The sequence below is a fragment of the Etheostoma spectabile genome, chromosome 1 (genome assembly GCF_008692095.1).
Source record: "Etheostoma spectabile isolate EspeVRDwgs_2016 chromosome 1, UIUC_Espe_1.0, whole genome shotgun sequence".
Taxonomy (NCBI): Eukaryota; Metazoa; Chordata; class Actinopteri; order Perciformes; family Percidae; genus Etheostoma; species Etheostoma spectabile.
In genome coordinates, this window is record NC_045733.1 from 10,250,226 (window position 1) to 10,272,446 (window position 22,221).

Below are 22,221 nucleotides of genomic sequence, written 5' to 3' on the forward strand. Positions count from 1 at the left end.
TGAAAGGAAAAGTCCAGCTAATTTTCTGTATAAACAATGTTGGCAAGACTCAGAGACATGAAACTCTCCCATTTAAAGCACAGAAGATTAACACCTGCAATTGACCCTTTATTGTGATTTCCCTTTATCTTTTTGTGCATGTTATGGGTTTAAAAAGTGAAAATGTCCCCCCTCCCCTCCCAAAGGGACTTACCATCTCCAACAGAAAACTCACCAACTGCTCCAAACAGCTCTGTTGTAGTCCAGCTTTTACTTCCGTGATAAATGTGTCTCGCTTTGTAACACATGTTAACACAGAAGGCTCGCCTAACTGCTAGCACGGCACGCCCTCGTACTCTGCTAGCTGAGTAGCGATGTATACATGTTACGGTTTTCTTTGTCTTGTTTGTCTTCATGTTGTTTGAAAATGCCATGTGATGTGATTTCTGTTGCAACCTCCCCCTGGGGACAATAAACATAAACACTAGCTTGTCTCAAACTGCGCTCTGACTAGCTTGCAGTGCTTACCTAGGTACTGCACATTGGCGACTCCCAACTAAGAGGGAACAGAAGTGAGATGTCTCACTCTGTAGCTAAAACAGAAAGCTCAACACACAGGGGGAAAAGAGGAGCCGCAGCAATGTGCAGTACAATAAAAATATAGTTATTTTTGGAAATTAAACAACATAAACCTATTCTGGTACAATCTCTAAATACAATTATGCGCCTGAAAATGAGCAGAATATGGGCGCTTTAAGGAGTAAAGTCAGAAATTCTTTATTTGTTTCTGCTGGTAACAGCAAGCAAAAGCTAATGAAATGAAATGAAACAAATATTCAGCCTTTTCAAAATCATTACAGTTCCAGGTTCTGTGTAAACTTTGGATGAACTCTGCCACTATTTGCCACAACTAAATTCCACACCATAGCAACAGAAACTTACTGGAGTTCTGCCATCACACTGAGGTTGCCAGGCAACCAGGGGAGGCCTCAGGATACTATCCTTCTCTGGTTCTCCCCGGTCAAATCGTGAACTTCAGAGAAGACGCCAGGTTTATTTTGATACATTTGGACAGAGCCAAGCTAGCAGTTTCTGCCTTTTTTCAGTCTTCATGCTACATTAAACCACATTTTGGAACAAAATCCAATTCGTAGTCCTATTAATTTTAAAAAGAGCCATTTGAAGACACTGCAATTCTTGAAGACACTGAATTTCAGTGTTATTGGTGATTAAAGTCACGTTTCACACCACTAAGTCCAGACAGTCAATATTAGTGGAAGCCAAAGGGTACAGACAAGGTGTGGTGGTTCTGTGACCTAATCTCCCTACAAATTAATCAGATGGGTGAGATCACTGGGGTGGGAATGGAAGCAGATTGTTTACTGAGCACTTCTTACATGGGTCTGAGATGTAGAGCCACTAAAAATGATTAGACCCACCACATTAAGAAAGAACATGGCTATTGCCGCAAGCGATTCCCTCAAGACAGGAAAGATCCCGAAAGGTATTGATTACGGAGGAACTGATGGATCGTGTGCCTGACATGACTGCTTCACCAGTCACACACACAGAGCCTTTGTAGCTTTCACGCTGTGTGGAAATCACAGCATGGATCCGCAAAAAGTAATCAATCCCTGTGCCTGGACTTTGATAATAGTTCTCATCCAGAGGCCCAACTGACAGATCAATCTCTGCTAATCAGGGATATCAGCACTGCTGGCTAAACAAGTCATAACATAAATTACAGTTACATGCAAGGTGTCGGGAGAGTATACATTTAAATAATGTGTGCATTTAGTCTTCAGTGGCCAATAAAAGCTACTGTTCTTCAGATACATTAAACGTCTACTTAAATGTAGAGTTAATATCCCAACATAAATCCCAGCTATCTAGTTACTGATTGCAACACTGTTTTCTGTGCTATGAACGACTCTACTGCAATAAAATAAGCTGCATGGAAATACTTACAATAATACTTTACAAGAAAAGCTTAACCCAGAGGAGCTCCATGCTGGCCGTTGGTGTCCTGGAGGTTTTTGTTCCCCCTTGAAGGTGTCAGCTAGATATGGACCAGCTGTGGCTCATTAACTCTCACGGTGCAAAAACTGTAATGGAACAAAAACCTGCAGGACACCAGCTTACCACGACAGAATTGGAATGTCTTAAAGGACCACTTTGCAGAGTTGTTTCGCTCTTGTGATCGACTGACATATAATTCACCATTACACGTGTAAGGGCTATATGTAGCATTGTGTGATGGTTTATATATAGATGTGTCATACAGTGTAAAAGAAGTAGAAATTATAGTTAATGAGTTAAGTACTTTCCACAGTATTTAATTCATCAACTCAGACTTCAAACTTCAGAGAGAAATGTACATTTTACATCACTACATTTGACTCATCCTTACTTTCAGTTTAAGCTTTAAAAACACAACATAATGACCTCATAGAATACAGTTATTTGTTAGATTAAACCAATTTCCAGCCTGTCTGAAACCAATGTCTGATGGGGCCCCTTGTGACATTACAGATATATGAGTTGTTAGCAGTTTTACCAAAGACTAATTTCCCATTTACACTTTTTAGATGGTTTAATTTTTACATTTCTTTTACATAACATGTCATTTTGCTGACGCTTTTATCCAGAAAGACTAACAAATGCTATATATGTCAAAGGACACATCGGTTTATTTATCCCAGGGGGAATTGAACCCAGATCTCCCATGCCAAAGGCATATGTTATATCCTCTACACCATCACCATCCATAACTTTATTTAACCTTTAAAACTCAAAAGGTAAATTATCCAATATTTGGATAGTTAGACAATATATAATAATGCAGGAAAGATTAGAGAAAAGTCCCAAAAATATATATAAATATGTTGCAGAACTTTGTGTTTTCTTTTTACCTTCTTTGTCTCTACTTTCAGATTTATCTTGTGACATAAAAGGGGGGACCCCAAGATTGGGAACCACTCAACTAAAAATGATGCATAATAAGTAATTAAAACTACAGTAGCTCCACCTAAACCTCTTAGTTTTCCTGCAAAACAGGTTTTTTACTTGGAATACATTTTGCTTATAACACTTGAACTGGGACTGAAGATGAGTTCTAAAACAAGGGCTTTTACTCATATGGAGTATTTTTATATTGTGGTATTGGTACTTTTACTACGGGATCTGAGTACTTCTCCCACCACTAACGGTAGATTGTGAAGTTTAAAAAAAGGGTAGAATCTCTGAACATAAGTATGTTGTTTGACAACAGTGTCACTACCTGATGTGAGTTGCGTGGACCTACACAAGAATTTGGTTCACTGCTGGCTACAAGTTAGCATCAAACACAACCAAGGCTGTCAGTTGCATGGCGTTTTGAGCTAACGTTAGCAATCAAACAATCATAGATAGCTAAATTGTGAAATGATTTCTATCTTCTGTTATTGTTTGTAATGAGAAAAGCTTATTATTTATGGATTTCACAAATTTCAGTATGACACGTTATGTCGTAAACGGTTTAAATCTGAGCATGCTCCGACTCAGATCTGCACTCGACTCCCAGTGACAAACCCTTTACAAAGCTTTCATCTCCATAGAAACATGTTTCTAACCCTATTTCATTCCTTTTACTTGGATCCACTATAAATTGTTCTCATAGTTATGCTGCTGTAAGCCCCTGCTGCCAACAGAATAATGTATTTCAGTTTGAATGATGATAATTCAGGAACACATATCGAGCCTGTTTTGGTCCTTTTGTAATGGGATCCGAGGCTTTGTTTATAATAATTTATCACAGTGAGACACTTAGCACATACCAGCTCCAAACAACCCCAACTTCTTAGATTTTAGCTCAGATATATCGCATCCCTGTTTACTTACACAAGCCCCTATTTTAAGCACAAGCTACCACAATTACAACAGATGTAAATGTGTTTTCACCGCCTGCTGTTATAAACAAGAGTGTCATGCAGTCTTGTTAGGCAACAGCTTTTTAAAGTAATTTCGAGCAAATAATGCTGTTCTTTATTTTACGTCTCAATTAAAGCTTTTTTAAAACTTTTCAACCAACTGTTTTTATTTATTTTTTCATTAACCTGACTGTGAAGTTATATCTACGCTTTTAAATAAATTGTGTTTCATCAAGTAAGCTTTAGAACCATTCCCCTGCACTTAACTTAATTGGCACACTGTGTTTGCTTTGCTTTTATTATCAGCCTTTCACAGTTTACAAACAGGTTGCCGAAATTAACTGTAAATGATGAAAAACCCATTTGATAGAAGTAACCCATTCATGCAGCAGTTTGAAATTCCTCATTCAATTTACAGTGTTTTCTCAAAGCGCTTCAGCATAATTGTTGAATGACTATTAAACTCCCTCAAACTATATGACCATTTATATGCACATTAGGTCAGTTACTCACATAATCATTTATATTTGCTTTGGCACAAAATGCACAGAGTAAGCCTTGCAGATCAAAATAGTTTGCAATCATTTGCTATTGAATCGTATTACTCTCAAACGCATTTATACATATATTCATTGTGTAAATCCCTACATGCAAATAGAGCACCCAACATTCACAGGAACCGGTCACATATACATAGTAGATACATAATAGGTATGTGGTTTTGTTGTAAACCTTTTCAGATGAATTGACTTAGGCTATGTGGCAAACAATACGATTTACAATACAATCTTCAGGTGAGGATGTCACAGCAATAGTTGCATTGCAAGGGAGGATATCAGTGTGATGTTTATTAAATGTTGAGGCCAGAGAGAGAGGAGAGATTGAGGCCAGAGAGAGAGCCCATGTTTGTTTTTGTTTTTATTTAAAAAGTCTTGACATGAATTCAACTTGTTATTAGCAAATATGAATCCCCACTGCTGCTTGGCCTATAGTCAAGGTAGTCACTAAAGCAATCCACAGGTGTGTGCCACATGAATGTTTAACGTTAAAACAGGATTTATAAAATCATGCCAACAATTATTAGGCTATTTGAATAGCTTAGTATTCTATGCTAAAAAGGTATGTATAAAGGTTTTAGGCTGCCATACAAGTTATTGTAGGCCCAGTTTAATATGCAACTTCATTTTATAAAATATATGCACTAGGGGTCCCTGCTCCACCTTCTTTCAGTTCAGGGGTCCTTGGCTTAAAAATGTTGAAACAGGAGTTATTAATTTTGATTGAGCAATGACCTTTGTAAGTCACAGAGTGATGTGCTGTACCACGTGGTGTGAGGATTGACAATTGGAACTTGGTTTCAGTAAATGCGCCAAAGCAATTTGAGAATTGGACTTTATTACAAAAGCAAAATGCAATCTTCTGACATCCAACTATCCCATTAATTCTGCATTTTGCCTGTGGTCTAAAAAAAGGCATGACAACTTTATTTAAACATTATTTCTGGGAGTTTTTTCCAGATATGTGGAGCATAAAAACTGAGCTGCTGCTTCTCCCTGTTTAGTTCTGACTCTAGGGACAGAAAACAGACCTGTCCCAGACGACCTGAGATGCCTGGATGGTTCATAATGTGTCAGAATATCAGAAAGCACCATAAAGCATTCAGTGCTTTATAAACCAGCAGATGTACGTTAAAAGCAATTACTTGAGAGACAGAAAGCCAGTGTAAAGACCTCAAAACGAGTTGGCAGAGTCAGTAGTCAACTCTACTAAAGATAAAAGCATGGACAAGCTCTACCAAATCCTGATGAGAGTCAAGTCCTTGATGTATGCATCTGGTGATAGTAGGCTGACTTTGTAATTGTCTTAATGTGGCTGTTGAAATGCAGGTCTGAGTCCATGACGACGCTAAGATTTCTGGCTTTGTCCGTTGTTTTTAACATTGCCGATTTTTAAATGCTAAACCTTTTAGTTCCCAGAACAACCACCTCAGTTTTGTCTTTGTTTAACTGAAGAAAGTTCGGGCACATCAAATTGTTGACATGTTAAATGCACTCTTTGTATTGGCCCATAGTCCCTGTCAATATGGTTATGTAAATTAGTAGATTCAAATGACCAAAATGAGGAGTTCAATTTCTTTTTAAGAGCATATTAATGGGGAAATATTCAGAGAGCCACAGGGGAGGGGTCTGTTTGTTTTCCAAGTGTTGGTGAGCAGCAATTTCTAATTCTTAACGATGCCCCTGTGCTCTCTGCTGGGATTTCATGGGCTCCAATAAACACCCCAAAAACACAAAGGAGAATTAGCAGATATGAAAGTTTTTCTGTCGCTTCTATGTTATTTCTTCTTTGTGACCGTTTTAAGGATGAAGTTTAAAGGTACCCTTCCACATAAAACCGTTTTTACTTGCATTTTTTGAAATACGTTAGGTCCAAATGTGTTTGGGTTATGTTGTGAATGTGAAAACTGCTACCTCCTCAGCTCTAGCCACTGAAAAGAAATAAGAGGAGAAATCAGGCCAATTACAACAGCTGGTCAGTCTGACGTCATGTTGCCTGAGCTCATTACTATTCATGAGCTCGCCCAATTGCGCTGGGTAAAGGATGCTGATAGCCAGGCTCTCATTGGCTAGCTGTTAGCCAATCAGAGTCAAGCAGCTTAACTCGTTGAATATTAATGAGAACTGCCACAAATTGAGCTGAGTCTTCTTGCAGGCTTTCTATACCACGCTAGAATGGCTTACCATGACATTACCACCAAGTAATGAAATACGTGCGGCAGGGCACCTTTAAACGTTTAGGACTCCAAAACAATCATCATAAACCATCAGAGATCGTCAAACTAAATTTCATATAAGACGCAGAGCAGCATATTAAAGCTCAAGTCATTTTTTAAAACAAAATAGCTTCAAGTAATGACTCCGGCTGCTGCAGGCAACTACTTACAGCAAAAAAAAGATAATCTTCTTTCGCTATCTGTCGAGTACTAAACAAGTTAATATCCTGCAGCTAAAGACTCATGTTTTTTTCATAGATAGATATTTTTTTAAGAGTTGGAGGAGACCAACCTGAGTGAGATGGAAAGTGATATTCAGATATTTCATTTGACAAGTTCCTGGAAACATTACTGCAAATAAATGCTAATGATCTGGTTCCAGACATCTGAATTGCTGTACACGTCTGAATTTTTCAGCTACTGAAATACCATGGCATTGTGCCCATCACTATTTTTTCCCATCATCTTCCTGTGCCAGAACCAGAAGATTGACCAAAAGGGCCCCGAAATTGTACACAAGTGTGGAATATAAAACACACCTTACAAGTTTGGAGATTTTTTTTATCAACATTGCATACCTTGTTATCTGTTCCTTACAACTAATACAGACAGCCCCAAAAAATGACAATGATACTTTAGTAACCACTGACTGAATAAGGCAAAATGAGCCCCCCTACAGAAATCAGCTAGCTTATCATGCATGTCTTAAAAATTTGATGAAAATGCTACTCTGCATGCGTAAATAATTAGCATTTGTTAGCGATTTTTTATGTTCTTGACCAGACCCACTGAATCTAAATTTCTTGCAGAGTACTTGCACAGTTGTCACCACTCTTAACACTGTGGAGGAAATATCCCAAAAAGACAACATGGCTCAGATTGAAACTTTATTTCAGTAAATCTGTCTCCGTACTGTTTCTCTGTTGGTTTCTCATTCCATATTTTTAAAACTCTTTAAAATCATGTTTTGGTTGCAGAACTGTGGTGCATAATAATAAAACGTCAAATAGTATGATTTGAAAGAACCTTCAGAATGTCAAATATTCAGAGTGAAGAAAACTGTTGTGCCTCTTCACTTGTTAAAAGGGATTTCAACATTGAATTTTCTTAAAACCACAGTGGAGCAATTTCTTCAGTTTAAATAAACCCCTAACAATCCCCCCAAATTGGAGTTACCAGGAATTTCACACAACACAGGAGCATGAGATTCAGACAATGAAGCCTGACAGAACAATAGAAATTGATTTCAGATGGTTATTTAAGAGCACCTCATGAAAAGAGCCTGAGTGAGTCAAATACACCGTGGGCTACATGCTGTTACCTAGTTGCTCTCTCACCTTCCAGCGTTGCCCTGTTTAGTGATTCATTCATGCAGCTGCTTCCAAAAAAGACCTCATGGGGCAACTGACAGCCCTGCTTGATGCCTTGTGAACCAGCAAACACTCGCATCTACTGTGTACATGGAGGATGTGTAGCCATGATGTCTCTTAGAAAACAACATCTCCACTTTAAAATTAGTTTTGAAACCTCTGAGATGGTTCGTGCATGTCTCATTCTTTGTGCCCCACTCTAAAAAAATGAAATAAACACAAAGACTAAGTGTACAGCTATGCCTGCAGCTCTGTGAGGCTACTTATGCACAGCGGTGCTTTGAGCTAAATGGTAACGTCAGAACTCAAAAATTGCACGAAACCAGGATAAGGGATTAAGTCGGGATATTCAAGTTATCCTGGCTGAATTTAGCTTTGACTTGGTTGCACAAAAGCAGGTTGAATTAAACCCAGCCATTGAACCATGGAGATTTATTCTTTGTGGTTAGCCTGGTCCAGAGCAGGCTAGCAGCCAGGCTAAGATTAATCCTGGAGTCTCATGTGTTTAAATCAGCTGCCGCCCTGATCCAAATAAACGTGTTTAACAGTTATTCTGTTGTCTTCTGAATGTGTTCTGCTTTATTTTTATTAACATGCATTACTTGTCACTATTGTTGTCTCGAGTTTGATTTAAACCCAGTCAGTCTGCATTGTTTTGAAGCAAAATCACTTATTCAGATCAGATGTTCAAAAACGTGCATGGTTTGAAATAAAACAAATCTACCTGCATTTCTTTTATTTGATTATTTGTTTGCAAAACTCAAAATTAAGTAATAATGCCTTTTGGGAATTTCAAGACAGAATTGAATAGGCCGCGTCTGGTTGTTGGAAGTCGAAGATTGGAAATTGGAACCTATGGTTGGGAGATATCAGGCTACTGTTGACCAATTAAAAAAATAATTGACATGTCTAAGTTTCGGTGCAGTTGTTTATAGCACGGGAGTTTACATTCACCATCACCGGGGCTATCAAAAGTGCTTGTTCTTTTGGTGCGTCAAAAGTTCTATCTACGAGTTGAGCAACCCATTCCAGCCCCCCCGCTGGTGGGCCGCTGGTGGGTGGAAATACCAGGCCCTATTTTTGTTCCCAGTCCGTCACTGCTCCCAGCTAATCCCGCCTTGTACGGACCAAAGATGCAGAAAGAGTTGTCTAGCTGATGTGATCTTACCTAGCTACTGAGCATGTGCGACTCCCAACAAAGATAGTATAGAAGTCAGATGTCTCACTCTGTAGCTAAACAAGTGAGATATCCCACTCTGTAGCTAAAACAGAGACCCAAACACACAGGGTGAAAACAGGATCTGCAGCAGTGTGCAGTACAACTAAATTATGGCATTTTAAAATTGAAACCATGTAAGCCTATTCTGGTATAACCTCAAAGCAATTATGAACCCGAAAATTAGCATAATATGGGCGCTTTAATTACCCAAATCAAATTAAGGCAACATCCAAAACCCCTGTAATACCATGTCATATAAACATGGTTCCTATATTTTATATTTATGGGGTGGTGGTTGCAATTGGAGTTTGCATCTTCTCCCCGTGTTTGCGTGGGTTTCCTCTGAGTGCTATGGTTTCAGCCCATGTGCATCCCAGACATGCATGTAACTAGGACTACAGTTGATAATTAGGCGACTGACTAACACTGGCACATTTACAGTCATAATTATCTGTACCAATTTCCATGGCAGTCCACCCAGTGGTTGCCGAGATATTTCAGTCTGAACCAATCCAAAATGCACCACATTCTCTGTAGATGTATTTGTCTAAAGACGCAGTTGATAATCTGCCATTTCATCAGATCTTTTTTTATCACCCACTGGAACATTACACCATTGTTTCTCAAATGATTTCCCCCCTCCCTGGTTTAGACAGTCACTCCCATGTGTGGGAGACATGTCCCTAGCAGAGTGGTTGATGATTGAGCTCGTAATTGTTCTAAGCACTCACACAGGCTCACGGGAAGAAGATGTATCACCCATCAAGTAGCTCCCGGAGAAGAGTGGTGGGTGGGGACTGGGGAAGAATGAAGTGTGGCTTCTTTTAAAACTCAAAAGTGGATAGAGGAAAACTGTTTATCACTTCTCCCAGTCTGTCCTACTTGCTATGATTGTCCCCCCACATCCACTCTCTCTGCTCTCTTGACCTGTCAGTTAGAAATATTGATGCTGAACGATGGACAGCTTCTCTTCAATCATCCTTACTTTGCCAACTCCTTCTCCTTGACACTGTGGTCATTTCATTCTCTTTTATTGTCCCCCCCCCCTTCACACTCTCTGGTGCCTGCTGTGCATTAACCCTTCTTTTCAAGTTGTACTTCATTCTTCTCATTATTCTCCCTTGTTTTTGTGTGCTACTCACTGGTAAGTGTGTTAAATAACTCCACTCTCTTCCCTTTGTGCATCCACAGTTCTTCATCCTCCTCCTGCTCATCTTCTTCCTGGAGATTCTTTCTATCATGCTTTTCTTCATCTACCAAGACGAGGTAAGACACCTAAATTGCACTCAACATGTAATATCCTGTGGTTTCTCCACCTGAACAAGAAAAGAGGCTGCGACAAAGCCCTCCATACGTCATGCAGAATGCTTATGATTCAGATAGAAGCTGCCATGCAAAATGATGCAGCAGCGATGTTTTGAAATTTATACAAGCAGTGTTGTTCGCTGGTTCAGAAAAGAGCATGCCTGCTGACATTATGTATCCACAAAGGTTGGATAAAACTGTCTGAGATTCATTTCTAATATGGTTTATGCATGGACTTCACACATTATCATCTATCTCTGGGACACGATCGAAAAAAAATACACTGTCAACAATTTCCTTTCCTTGTTAATAAATCTTCATTTATCTCAGCTCATCCATTTTGGATAATTTCCCCTGTAAATAAATAAGTCAAGCAAGACAAAAAAAGCAGATGAGCAATCCCTCTCCTTATTTGTAATCCCTTCACAATTCAGATAAGGGAAATTGTTAAATTCAATCCATCTTAATTAAGGGTTTGAGTGCTGTAATTTGGATTTGTGGGAAAATTTTAACAAAATAAATATGCTATTGTTACATGGTTTTGTAAATATTAAACCCTAAGACTCGTGAGTAGACAGTGACAATGTGTCTTCTAGTCTGACCATAAACATCTATCACACAAATAACAGCAAACATCTTGACAATGGGTATTAGTTGCACTATGGTGAGAGTTTTAGTAGATTAGTGGGGCACTGGAGGGAATTACATTCCCATAAGAAGTCTGGATTGATGATACGGTTGAGTCGAACATGTTAAAATATGGTCCAAGTGCCTTCTAAAAAAAATAAAAATAAAAAACTCTACTTCAAGTCCCCTTGAACATTATGTACAAGGTATAATGCAGAACTGTTGTTGCCACTGTCAGAGGACCACTGACTATTCACGTAATCAATAAATAATAAGGTTGAATTCTTAACAAGATTCTGAACTTATTGCAATAGAATCAAAAGTCCATAGCATTTATTGTTGTATTGAATCATATAGCTTGTTAAATTAAACTTCAGGCAACATGGCAAAGAGTAAACAGTGCGGCAGCTGTGGCTCAGTGGTAGAGCGGCCGCCTTCTGTCGGAAGGCTGGTGGTTCGATCCTGCAGTCCCATGTCAAAGTGTCCTTAGGCAAGACACTGAACCCCCGATGTGGCATCGGAGTGTAAATGTGTGAGTGTTTATCTGATGAGCAGGTGGCACCTTTTACAGAAGCCTTGGCCACAGTGTATGAATGTGTGAATGGTGAGACATTGACAAAGACCACAGTGTGTGAATGGTGTGACATTGACAATGACCACAGTGTGTGAATGGTGTGACATTGACAATGACCACAGTGTGTGAAAGTGTGTGATTGGTAAGACATTGACGAATACAAAAACGAAGGACATTTACTCGATTTCAACCAAACATTGATTTGTTTTTGGCACCTATAGCACATTGCGCATCACCACAAGCCTGTGAACACAGAGGCCTCAATGAAGAGAAAGGGAGAGCATTGCAGAGCCTGGGAGCACTTTATTTTATACGGTCTATGTTTAAAACTCACAGAAGAAAGAAGTATTGTTTTAAATCGATTAAAAACTTTTGATCGTGAACAGCGTGAATCGAAATCGCGATTTTAGATTAGATTAGTCGTCCAGGCCTATCTGTAATCAGATCAAATGATAAAATGAACTGAAAAAATCTGCAGGGGCAAAATATTTCATTTAGTGTACATTAAATTGGACGCCCTATAGAGGCATGTGAAAACGAACTTGAAATGGAGACCCATCATAAATCATTGGCAATTTCAAACCACTTGCGTTACATTATTCATGTGTTGGGACAGAGAACGTTATCCCTGAAGTCTTAAGCAGAGGCCACTCATGACTCCAATGCCTTTGTGCTCTTTGATAAATAACAACCTACTTTGATATTTCCCCCACTTTCTGTCTGAATTACATGTGCAACCATAGACCTGGGACCTGTATGTTCTTTGTAAAAAAAATTGTTTTATTTGTTATTCTAATTCCTTCAGGACTACATAATAGCCAAATGTGTTGTATTTCCATGTATGTCTTTGGTGGTGCAACACAATGAGTATTTCTGGACCGGCACGTTCTGGCGTTCAGCCAAACACTGATCTCTTTAGCTTTTAATGAATGTTGTCTTTTTGTCATGCCTCACCTCTCTCTTAGTATCTGTGTTGCCTGATGTTCTGTGCACCCCATTATTCAACCACTGAATAATTCAGTTTTAAGTACCCAGGACAGAACACAGTAAAAAATTAAAAAAATAAAAATAAAGAGTTAGTGATAGTGTTGTAGATGTTCTGCAGAGCTGGTTCACCGCAGGACATTGCTTACATTAAACAATGGGTGGCCATTACCAGTTCTGTAATTTGTTTAAAACAGCAAGGGAATTTTTATAAATTGTTGAAGGAGAAGATAAAACCTGTACAGTATAATATATCAAAGTATATTTAACAACATTGGTCACTTTATTTTGTGAAAGGACTTGACATTTGTACAATGACTTTAAAAACTCGCCATTGGTGTTATCTTCATCAAGTAAGCGTGCATGGGTTTTTAAACACAAATGGTGTCGTTGACCCAAGTCATAGGAAGTATTCTGAGATTACAGTTTATTATCTGCACTGTATAAAACAGTCCACTCTTTGCATCTACCCTGCAGCTTTCTTTTTTTCTTTCTTTTCCACGAGATTGGTGTCGTCCCCCCCCCCTCCCCCCCTTCTGCTACGTGGCCAAGATGTAGACCACGCAACTTTTTGAGTGCAGCACCCAGTTACTCATAGTGCACTGCATTTACTAAAAAAAAAAAGCAAGTGTATGTACGGAGGTACCTGATTCAAGACTTGGCATTGTTTTGCGTATACAAACTGATATAGAATGATATGAAAACAAAAAGGATCTGTGTCTTCTCTATACATTATACCTCATTAAGAACAGGAATTGTTGTTCCACGTTTTGGGCAGAAACCACCTCTTAGTGGATTCATTCTTTGATGCTCGCTGCTGTTGTGTGCCACATTCACCTCATTAGTTCATAGAAGAAAACACACCCAAAAGGGGAATGATGGCTGTTCATTTGGAGTTATTCCTCATGCATGTGATGAAGAAATTAACTGAAAATAGTAAAAGAAATGTTTCACATTTGACAAATCTTTTGATGATGATGAACATGTATTCTTTTCTAAATCATGGTACCTTGCTCCCTTCTCCATGATAAATTTGCTGCTTATATTAACGAAACATTTTAGTATCATCGGAGATTCTGGCCTTGGTATTAATTGTTTTGGGGTTTTGCGTACTTCGCTGTGACTTTTGTCTAACTGCAGTAATGTCAGGCAATATCAAAAGGTCATTGTGACATCTAACACACTTTAAAGCAAACTCAAAACATGTCTTGACTCTGATAATGTAGTTAATTGTTTGCATTGTTTTCAACAGCTTAAAAATAAGGTAACTTTTATTTGTGGGAATGTACTTTGGATAATAGATACACAAACTTACTAAGTTAAAGAACGTAATACTTCTTTCCACACAAATGTAGGACCCATATTTTAAGAGATCCTTGTCAAAGTTACTAGGGTTTTTATCTTCTATTGTCCCATGGGTTTTAGAGCTCTACTTTATCTCTGATTATCATCAGGATCTGCTGCTTTGTCCCTCCTCTGTCACCATGGTAACACCATGGAAGCAGTTGAGTACAAGCCAATGCCAGTCCTCCAGTGCCTTCCATATGCCATAACTTAAACAGAGTGTAGCAGCAGGGGCATGTTGATGAACTCCATGCCAGGCTTCAGGGATGGTCACGCTCAGTGGTCTACTTTATTACAGCGGCTTAAGACCTGATAAAAAGCTCTGTGACGCAGCTGGAAGCTACTTCAAACACACCTGAAACAGTCAACGTTTGTTTCACTTTGTTGGTTCCTAAGGATGATGAAAAGTTCCTAGGAGGTTAACTTTAGTGGAGCCACTGTGTTTCAAAGTGTCTGAGTCAATAAAAATGAGTCCTACTCAGCGGCGTGATATCAAAATTGTATGGATGGGTGTTTTATATACCACATCGGCGTGGGTTTACAGCCTCGTCCACTTGGCTCTATCATCACCTCAAGGAAAAATGACTCTGCCAAACAAAGACCAATGCAGAAAACAGCAGAAAACCAGCATTATTTTAAGGTTTGAACAATTATCATTTGTATTGATACAATTTGTGGCAGTAGTTGTAGAAGTAAGAGTAGTAGAATTGTAGTAGAGAAAGTGATCTCTTGACAAGAGTCCAAAGGTCTCTGTATTGACAACCACTGAATTATGAAGTCTTAAGAGCCTCTCAGTCCTCTTAAGTGTACTCAAGTAGTTCATTGACTGATTCTTTGCATATGTATGCTATTCTTTGTTTACATTTAATATGCATTTACTGATCTGTATTGAATTAGCTATTTCAACATCAAGTTTAGTTGCATTTTTGCTATAGTAATTGTTATAAGTATAGTTCAGTTAGTTAACTTGAACAGAGCAGTGTGTACAAGTCAAAAGTCATATCCCTGAAGCTAATATAAAAAAACTGTAATGTCAACAGGGAAGCCCCCCCACCCCCCCAAAGTAACTAACTATTTCCTAACAATACCAATACATTTGCTTCATAGCTGGATAGCAGAAGAGCAAAAATTAGCAGCCAAGGAATGTGAAGACAAAACCACAAGCGAATGTTCAGCACAGCCAGCAGCCTAACCGCCTCACAGCCTTGTAGCCAAGCTCACAAATACCAAATGAACATAGTCAAGACATAAATTCACAACATGCATGTTATCACAAACTAATTTGAAAGAACTAGAACTCTTTTCTGACCGTCTTTTTAAAATAAGTTTGGAAGCCTAACCTTACTTTCAATATTTTTAAACAAGGAGAATGGTCTCCCCTGGTCCTAAAATGGTCATAAATCAATTTAAGAGTACGTCCTCGTTTTATGAATGAAGAGCTGAAGAGTTGAAGCCTGCATGCTGTGTGTGTAGACCAATCAGTGGGAGTCATCCCTGCAAACCACCCAGGTTCCCGTACTTTCAGAAAATACTCCCTTTAACCAGGGAATTTGGGAGGGAATTTAGTGCTCAAAGTGACAAAAGTTCCTTACAAGGTTCCTAGTTCCTGGTGGAATGTAGCAGCTTTAGCCAACTCTTCAATAATAGCTAGCATGTTACCAGTTTGCTCTCCAAAACACAGGAGCACCAATTAGCTCCACAAGTAATCACTATGTCACCAAGCCTTTTGTGGTGTGACTGGAGAGTATAGTTGCATTCATAAGAAAAATGAAGCAAATGTTTGCTTGCCTTTGCAAATGTGTTATGTTATGATCCATGAATTGTATTTAAAAGCTATTTATATACATATGTTTTTATGTAAATATACATGTAAAATATACATATGTTTTTATGTAAATACTGCATCATAATATTCCTTTAACTATAAATACCGTACACAGCCACACTCCTTATTTTTCTTTGTTTATATTTCTGCTCTTTTTTACTATACTATATTTCACTATTTGTGTGACTGCAACACAGAGTTTTCCTTTGGGGATCAATAAAATATTTCTGATTTTGATTCTGATTCTGATGTTACATTTGGTATTTGCAGTGTATGGGGTGACCTCACCAGAAACTCTTTAGTGTTTTCGCCTTCAGCTTTCTCTCCTCTCCTCTCTGTTTAGCACAGCCATAGGCCATAAAGCGCAATGTTCTTTACTCAAGTTGAAACATTTTGAACTTCAACAGATGCTTCCACCTTTCAAATTAATTCAAAGAAACACGACAGGCTAGCTGTTTATGAAATGCTACATGAGCAACAGTGGTGCAGCAGCACGGTTGGGCATGTAAAGGCCCTGCGGTGTTTTCACTTACAGCTAATTAGACCTCTGCTCAGGTTGAGTGTGGGCAGGGCTTTACAATATAATAGGCTACTCTTAATACTCTTTTAAATAATGAATTTATGTAATTTTTAAATAACCTATCTCAAGGAATAAAACACTGGCAGTGGTATTTGTAGCAGTAAAATTACCTTTTGGTAGTGGACTATTGGATTCATTTACTGATCAAACTGCCTGCAGGGATGTTAAGTAGAGAACAAAACCAGCTAATCTAAAAGTCTGACACTCCATAGGAACAGTTCAAGTGATAGAAATAATTGGCCTTTCTTGCTTTAGCTCCTTTCAAATTTACCCCCGAGGTGCATATAAAGCAATTATGCAACCATATTGATAGGACTTGGAGTCCGCTATATAAATGATTCAAACCTAGATCAATAACTGAAAGGCTGTGTGTTTGTGTGCTCTGATTTTAAAGGCCTATTATGCTGGAATCCTTTATATTGCAAAAGATGTATAAACAGTTCCCTCTGTGTACTATGATTCTAAATGTTTTACTCATCCTGTTAAAAATCACCGTTAAAAACCAAATATGAATAGCTCACCTTAGAAGACATCAATCAAACAGATTTATTTTTAATTTAGAATTCCTATACAGCAAACTTCTGCTTCTATTGCGATCTCTGAGTTCAAACACCCATTGCAACAAATGCCCTGTAGCAAAAAGGTTTGTTGGGTTCAAATGTAAAGAAAAAGTCTGCCCTCATCTACTCTTAAACTGCTTTGTGTCGACAGTCTGTGATTTTCAGTGTTCTCTGCTTTTTGTCAACTTGCTTCATCTACTTCTACAAAAAAAAGTCTACTAAAGTCAAATCAGAGAACCGATGTGAAAGGTGGATATTACATTTAGATTAAGGAGAGAAGAGAAAAATTGTCGTATGAATGAGAATTTCCAGTCAAAAGCTGTGACCCCACATGGCTCTTTCTAGAGTTCTATGGTCTCAGGGGGAGACGCATCTGCCAGAGCAAATGAAACAAGAGTTGGCAGATTTGTTTGGTTTCCAGGCTGGTGGTTTGTCCTATCTATGCTTAAACACACTATGATGCACATTTTGGATATTGATGTTGGTTTACTTTTTTCTTTATTTCCAGTTTTTCTTATATTTCTGTACATATCTGTACCTTAGGACGATAGCTTATCTTCAGGAGCGTGTGGGAGGAAAAAGGAAACTGAGTGCTCAGGGCCATCATGTGTGGAGGGCCTAAAAAGATGCTAGAATGAATAGCTGTGGATGCACACATAGAAAAAACCTTTCTACAGGGCCCATAATGTTGTGTTACGTCCCTTACGTCTTGTCTAATAAGTGCAAATTTAAAATCTCTATAAATAAAAACTGTGGGTCTGAAAAATGAAACTAATACGTAAGTGCCTTAAACCTGCATTCTGTTTGATTTCCAGCACGAGGCGACTCCACTGCTTGCAAAAAAAAGTCCAATTGCATAAATGTCTATGAGAAAATGATCCGACTTCAGAGTTTCTCTCAATCGCTAGTTTCAAGTCTTCTCCAATACATCATGATGTTCATTTTGTAAATTAAAGTCCCGTTTAGACTATTGTAGAATTGTCGATAAAACAGGGATTGTTTGAGGGGCGTGGCTTATTGACTGCATCCTGTCAATAATAATAGGCTTAGCAATGCGTATCCATGGACCTGTGCACATTAAAATAGGTGTGAACCTGTTTTGGGCTGCTGTCCATGTTGTCGTATTAAACCTTCACACTCTCACATTGTTTTTCCACTTCATCAAAGTGGATTTGAAAAATTTTGGTTGCCTAAAAAAATCCCCCAGAGATCGTGGCCCGAGTTTGTAGTTTCCGTCCCGTTGTTGTCCCGCTCCCCAGAGATTGCGGATCATTTCCCGGCATGTGACGTGTCTTCTTTTCCGAAACCCAACCTCCGTATCGATGCTTTCCATTAGGTGCTGACCACCACAAAATAAACTAGATAAACGTGTCCGTGTACATGAATCAATAGATTAAAAATATCTTGCCAAGTTCACAAACTGCCGTGAGAACGACCACAAATTTCAACAATGTGCTGCCTGATCTCGGCCACCAGATGGCGCCCGAGCGGAGTCAAACGCTTAGCTCCGCCCACATTTAGCCCAACCTCAATCAGCGTAAACACGATTATATTTGGCTTGAGCATTTCAGAATTTTGGCTTCTGTTAAATGGAAATAAGATTTTAGTTTTTTTCTGTTAGAAAAACCTGTTGGTATTCTACTGTAGTACCATGTCAGTACTCAGGTATTTTATTGGTAAAAAAACATTTGAAATGTTTTATGGATGCACCCTGGTATGTCCTTTGGACTTCTCTGACATGAAAGAGTGTTCACAGATCATGTGGTTTTAAATCTGCTTCAGGACAGCATGACCTCTCTGTTACTCTCTTCTGCCAACCTTCTCATAAAGACAAAACAGAAAACGCCATCATACCATGACCCTCATTTCAGAGTGTACCTACCGTGTGGCTTGTCCTGCCAGGATCATTTGTTTTCAGGTCAATGCAGCATGAGGTATTTCCTCTACAGCTCAGTGGTTGACGGTTGGCCTGTCATGGTGGCAACCATGGAGGTGATTTCCTATCTGCTTGTGTGCTTTGGGATGAGTCAAGGTGAGGTAATGGTGCTGTAAAAATGAAGTCATAAAGAGCTATGGAAAGGTTGGATCCCAAAAGACCTCATCCACTAACCCAAAGGGTACAAGCGCTGTTAAAATGAATCATGGCTACTACCGCATCTAGAACAGCAGACGTGGTGGCCATGTATTTTTTTCTGATGGCGCCATTTGAAAATCTTTACAAATGCCTGCTATTAAAGCTCAGTAACACTTTATCTTAGCCCCCTCTAAGCCATTGTTATAAGCCAGTTTAAACCCAATTAATCAAATGTGTAGATACACCAATACACTAAAATTTACGTAGTTGTAATCTGTGATAATTAAACTCAGCTAAGAACCTTTACACCTACCAAGCTCTACAGAGCCACAACCATGATTGTAGGCAGTCTGGTTTTGTAACAGACTATAAGCATTTGTTTAATTTTTTCATTTACTTTTTATACACAGGTTACGATGGATCATAAGTTTTCTTTTTTTTTAAATAATTAAACTGTCTTTATATCTGCTTACAGCCTACAATGTTTGTCAAACGATTTATATACTTGATACATAACTATGAATAATAAATAGTGCAGTTGTGGTGAGCATTACTTAATCTTAGGGGATCTTTCATGCATATCTGAACAAAGATCTGTCCTCACTGTCTTACTGCTGCGTAAATCACTGTTTCATTCTGTTAGTTTAAAAGCAAAATCCATTTTTTTTCAGTGAGAAGAGGTCTCATGGCAAATTCTGCTGACATGCATCATTTCTCCGGAGAACCACGATCTGTTTTTGCCGTCACTCTCACTCTCACATCACAATATTCACTTCTTGACGCTGTTCCACTGCTCTTAAACCAAATTTGAAATAATATGATAAGGAGAAGCAAATGGAAAAGGTATCCACTGCAGATGAAGTGCAACCACTCATGTGCTAAAGCAAACTACAAGCATCATATATTTAAAAACGCAGACGTACAACACGTGAGACTTTCTGAAATCCTATTTCAAGCCCGATAGCTCCACTTTTTCCACATCATTACTGTTCCTGCATTAGCTGTCAAGACCTTTTAGCTTGTCAAGATATCAAAGTGCAGCACCTCTGTCTGAATACATTCCAAGCCTGAGACATTTCATGTAGACTGGGAGAAAATGCAATTAGATAAACACCCCTGGCTAATCACATTGCTAAAATACACCCACATCAGGGCAATGTTAATATGAGAGTCAAATTGAAATGATCAGCAAACAGACGTTGTTTGTGTCTGTGAATAAATGTGAAAATGCTGTGTGCTGTTTGCGTGCTGCAGATAATGTTGAGGAATTGCAAAGACGGTAATTATAAAAACTTTAAATTGCAATTGAGCAAAGTTCCTGATAATACTGTATGAAGAAACACAAGAGCAAATATGTCACCACTCCTACAAAAACATACACCTACAACATATTATTGCAAAGGACTTTCACCGCGGACACCGGGAATTAGAGTATGACCGCTTGAGGCGTTTCATTTCCCTGTTTTTTTTTTCCCAAACACAACTGTCCCATTTTGTATCGTTCCCATGAATTTCATGCATTAAACTAGCCAGTACAAAAAGAACAAACAACAATTCAACCCGAAATTACTGTATATAGCCATTGTAGTTTAGTTTAAAAGCAGGTCAAAGAAACAACACTACCTAAACCACAATAGCCATCGGTATTTTTACAAGTTTGGTTTGTTTGCCCTACAATTTTTGGAGTGGTACACGACTGTGGTACACGACTTTACAAAATCAGCCTTGACCATTCAGTGTTTGGGTTTGTGCTGGCTGATTTCAAGTCACTCCATCTGCAAACTAAATGTCATTCTCCTCCTAATGTAGTCTCCTAGCACGGGGAGTGAGGCGGCAGGGTGTGCTGGCTAGTAGGGATGAGCTGAGTAATCGGCTGAAACGAGTATCCGGTACGGCTAAAGCACTTTTGCCGAGTACAAGTATTATACGAGTAATGCAAGTCAATATCTGTACTCGGATTCAATGAAAGTCTCCATTGACTGCGTCTCCGTTCTGTGATAGGCTAGTCACAGTGCTAGTCACAGCGCCTCTCCCTTACACTATTCTGTGATAGGCTAGTCCCAGCGCCCCTCCATACACACTCAGATTCCTTCTGTTGCTGTGTGCCGCTCCGCTCACACGCACTCAGGACACAGAGAAGTGAACAGCTCTCTCCCCTCCAGGTCTGCGGGGCTTTCCCGTTAACATTCAGGGTTTCTTCAGCTTCAGGTTTGTTTTATACTTTGGTTTGAACTAGTACCTAGTAACCAGGAGACTTCTGGTAACGTGGGGTTTGTTCAGACATAGTGCTTGGTAGAATGCGACTCGCGTTGCATCTCTGCCGTTGGAGTTTTTTTTTTTTTTTTTTTAAACAGCCTGCTGACTCTAACCAGTTTTTTTGAGTGTCTGAAACTTTCTTGCTGTGTTTTATAAAAAAAATAAAAGGCAGTTGCGTTAGAAATGAATAATATTACAAATTAAGTTACACACACAAACACATTCCAACCCCCCGCCACCGTCTCTCTCTTTGTTTCTCTCTCTCTCTCTCTGTATCTCTTCCTCACTCACAGACACGCACACTCACACAGACCTGGTGTGAAAGTAAAAAAGAACCAAATATAAATAAATGATCACACTGATCATAGAAAAATTAAAAGTTAAAAAATAAAGTTATATTGTTGAGTATGAAAACTCTTGTTCATTACATTTTACTTAATAATTGCAAGCACATTGTTGTATTTATTGTTGCAGAACTTGTTATATACTGTAGGCCTATGTAGTTTGTTTGTTACCATGACAACACCAATGAAGCTCAATGCTGATGCTGTCATGGAAATAGTTTTCTAATCAGCAATAAATATAACAATTTCTGATCAACCCATATCATTTGCATGTTTAAAATAACATACCGGTTAAAGGCCCGCCCATATCAAGACAACCAGACCAACTTCCGGGTTAAATCTGCCCACTTCCGGGTTAGGCCCCGCCCAGTCCGAGTACATATACGGATACAGATAATTCATGTGGTAAACAGATACAGATACAGATAATGCTGTACTCGCTCATCCCTACTGGCTAGCTAAAGTTTACTTTTGTTACAGATCTGTAGATTTAATCTGA

General features: G+C 38.8%; 1 protein-coding gene across 1 annotated transcript in view; it reads left to right on the forward strand.

The window, feature by feature from the left end:
• The window catches only part of tspan4a (tetraspanin 4a), a 109,284-nt gene that overhangs the window by 56,568 nt on the left and 30,495 nt on the right, over positions 1 to 22,221 (forward strand). The window contains 1 exon segment of the mRNA XM_032521544.1: positions 10,441 to 10,515. Within this exon segment, the coding sequence (XP_032377435.1) occupies positions 10,441 to 10,515 (75 nt within the window).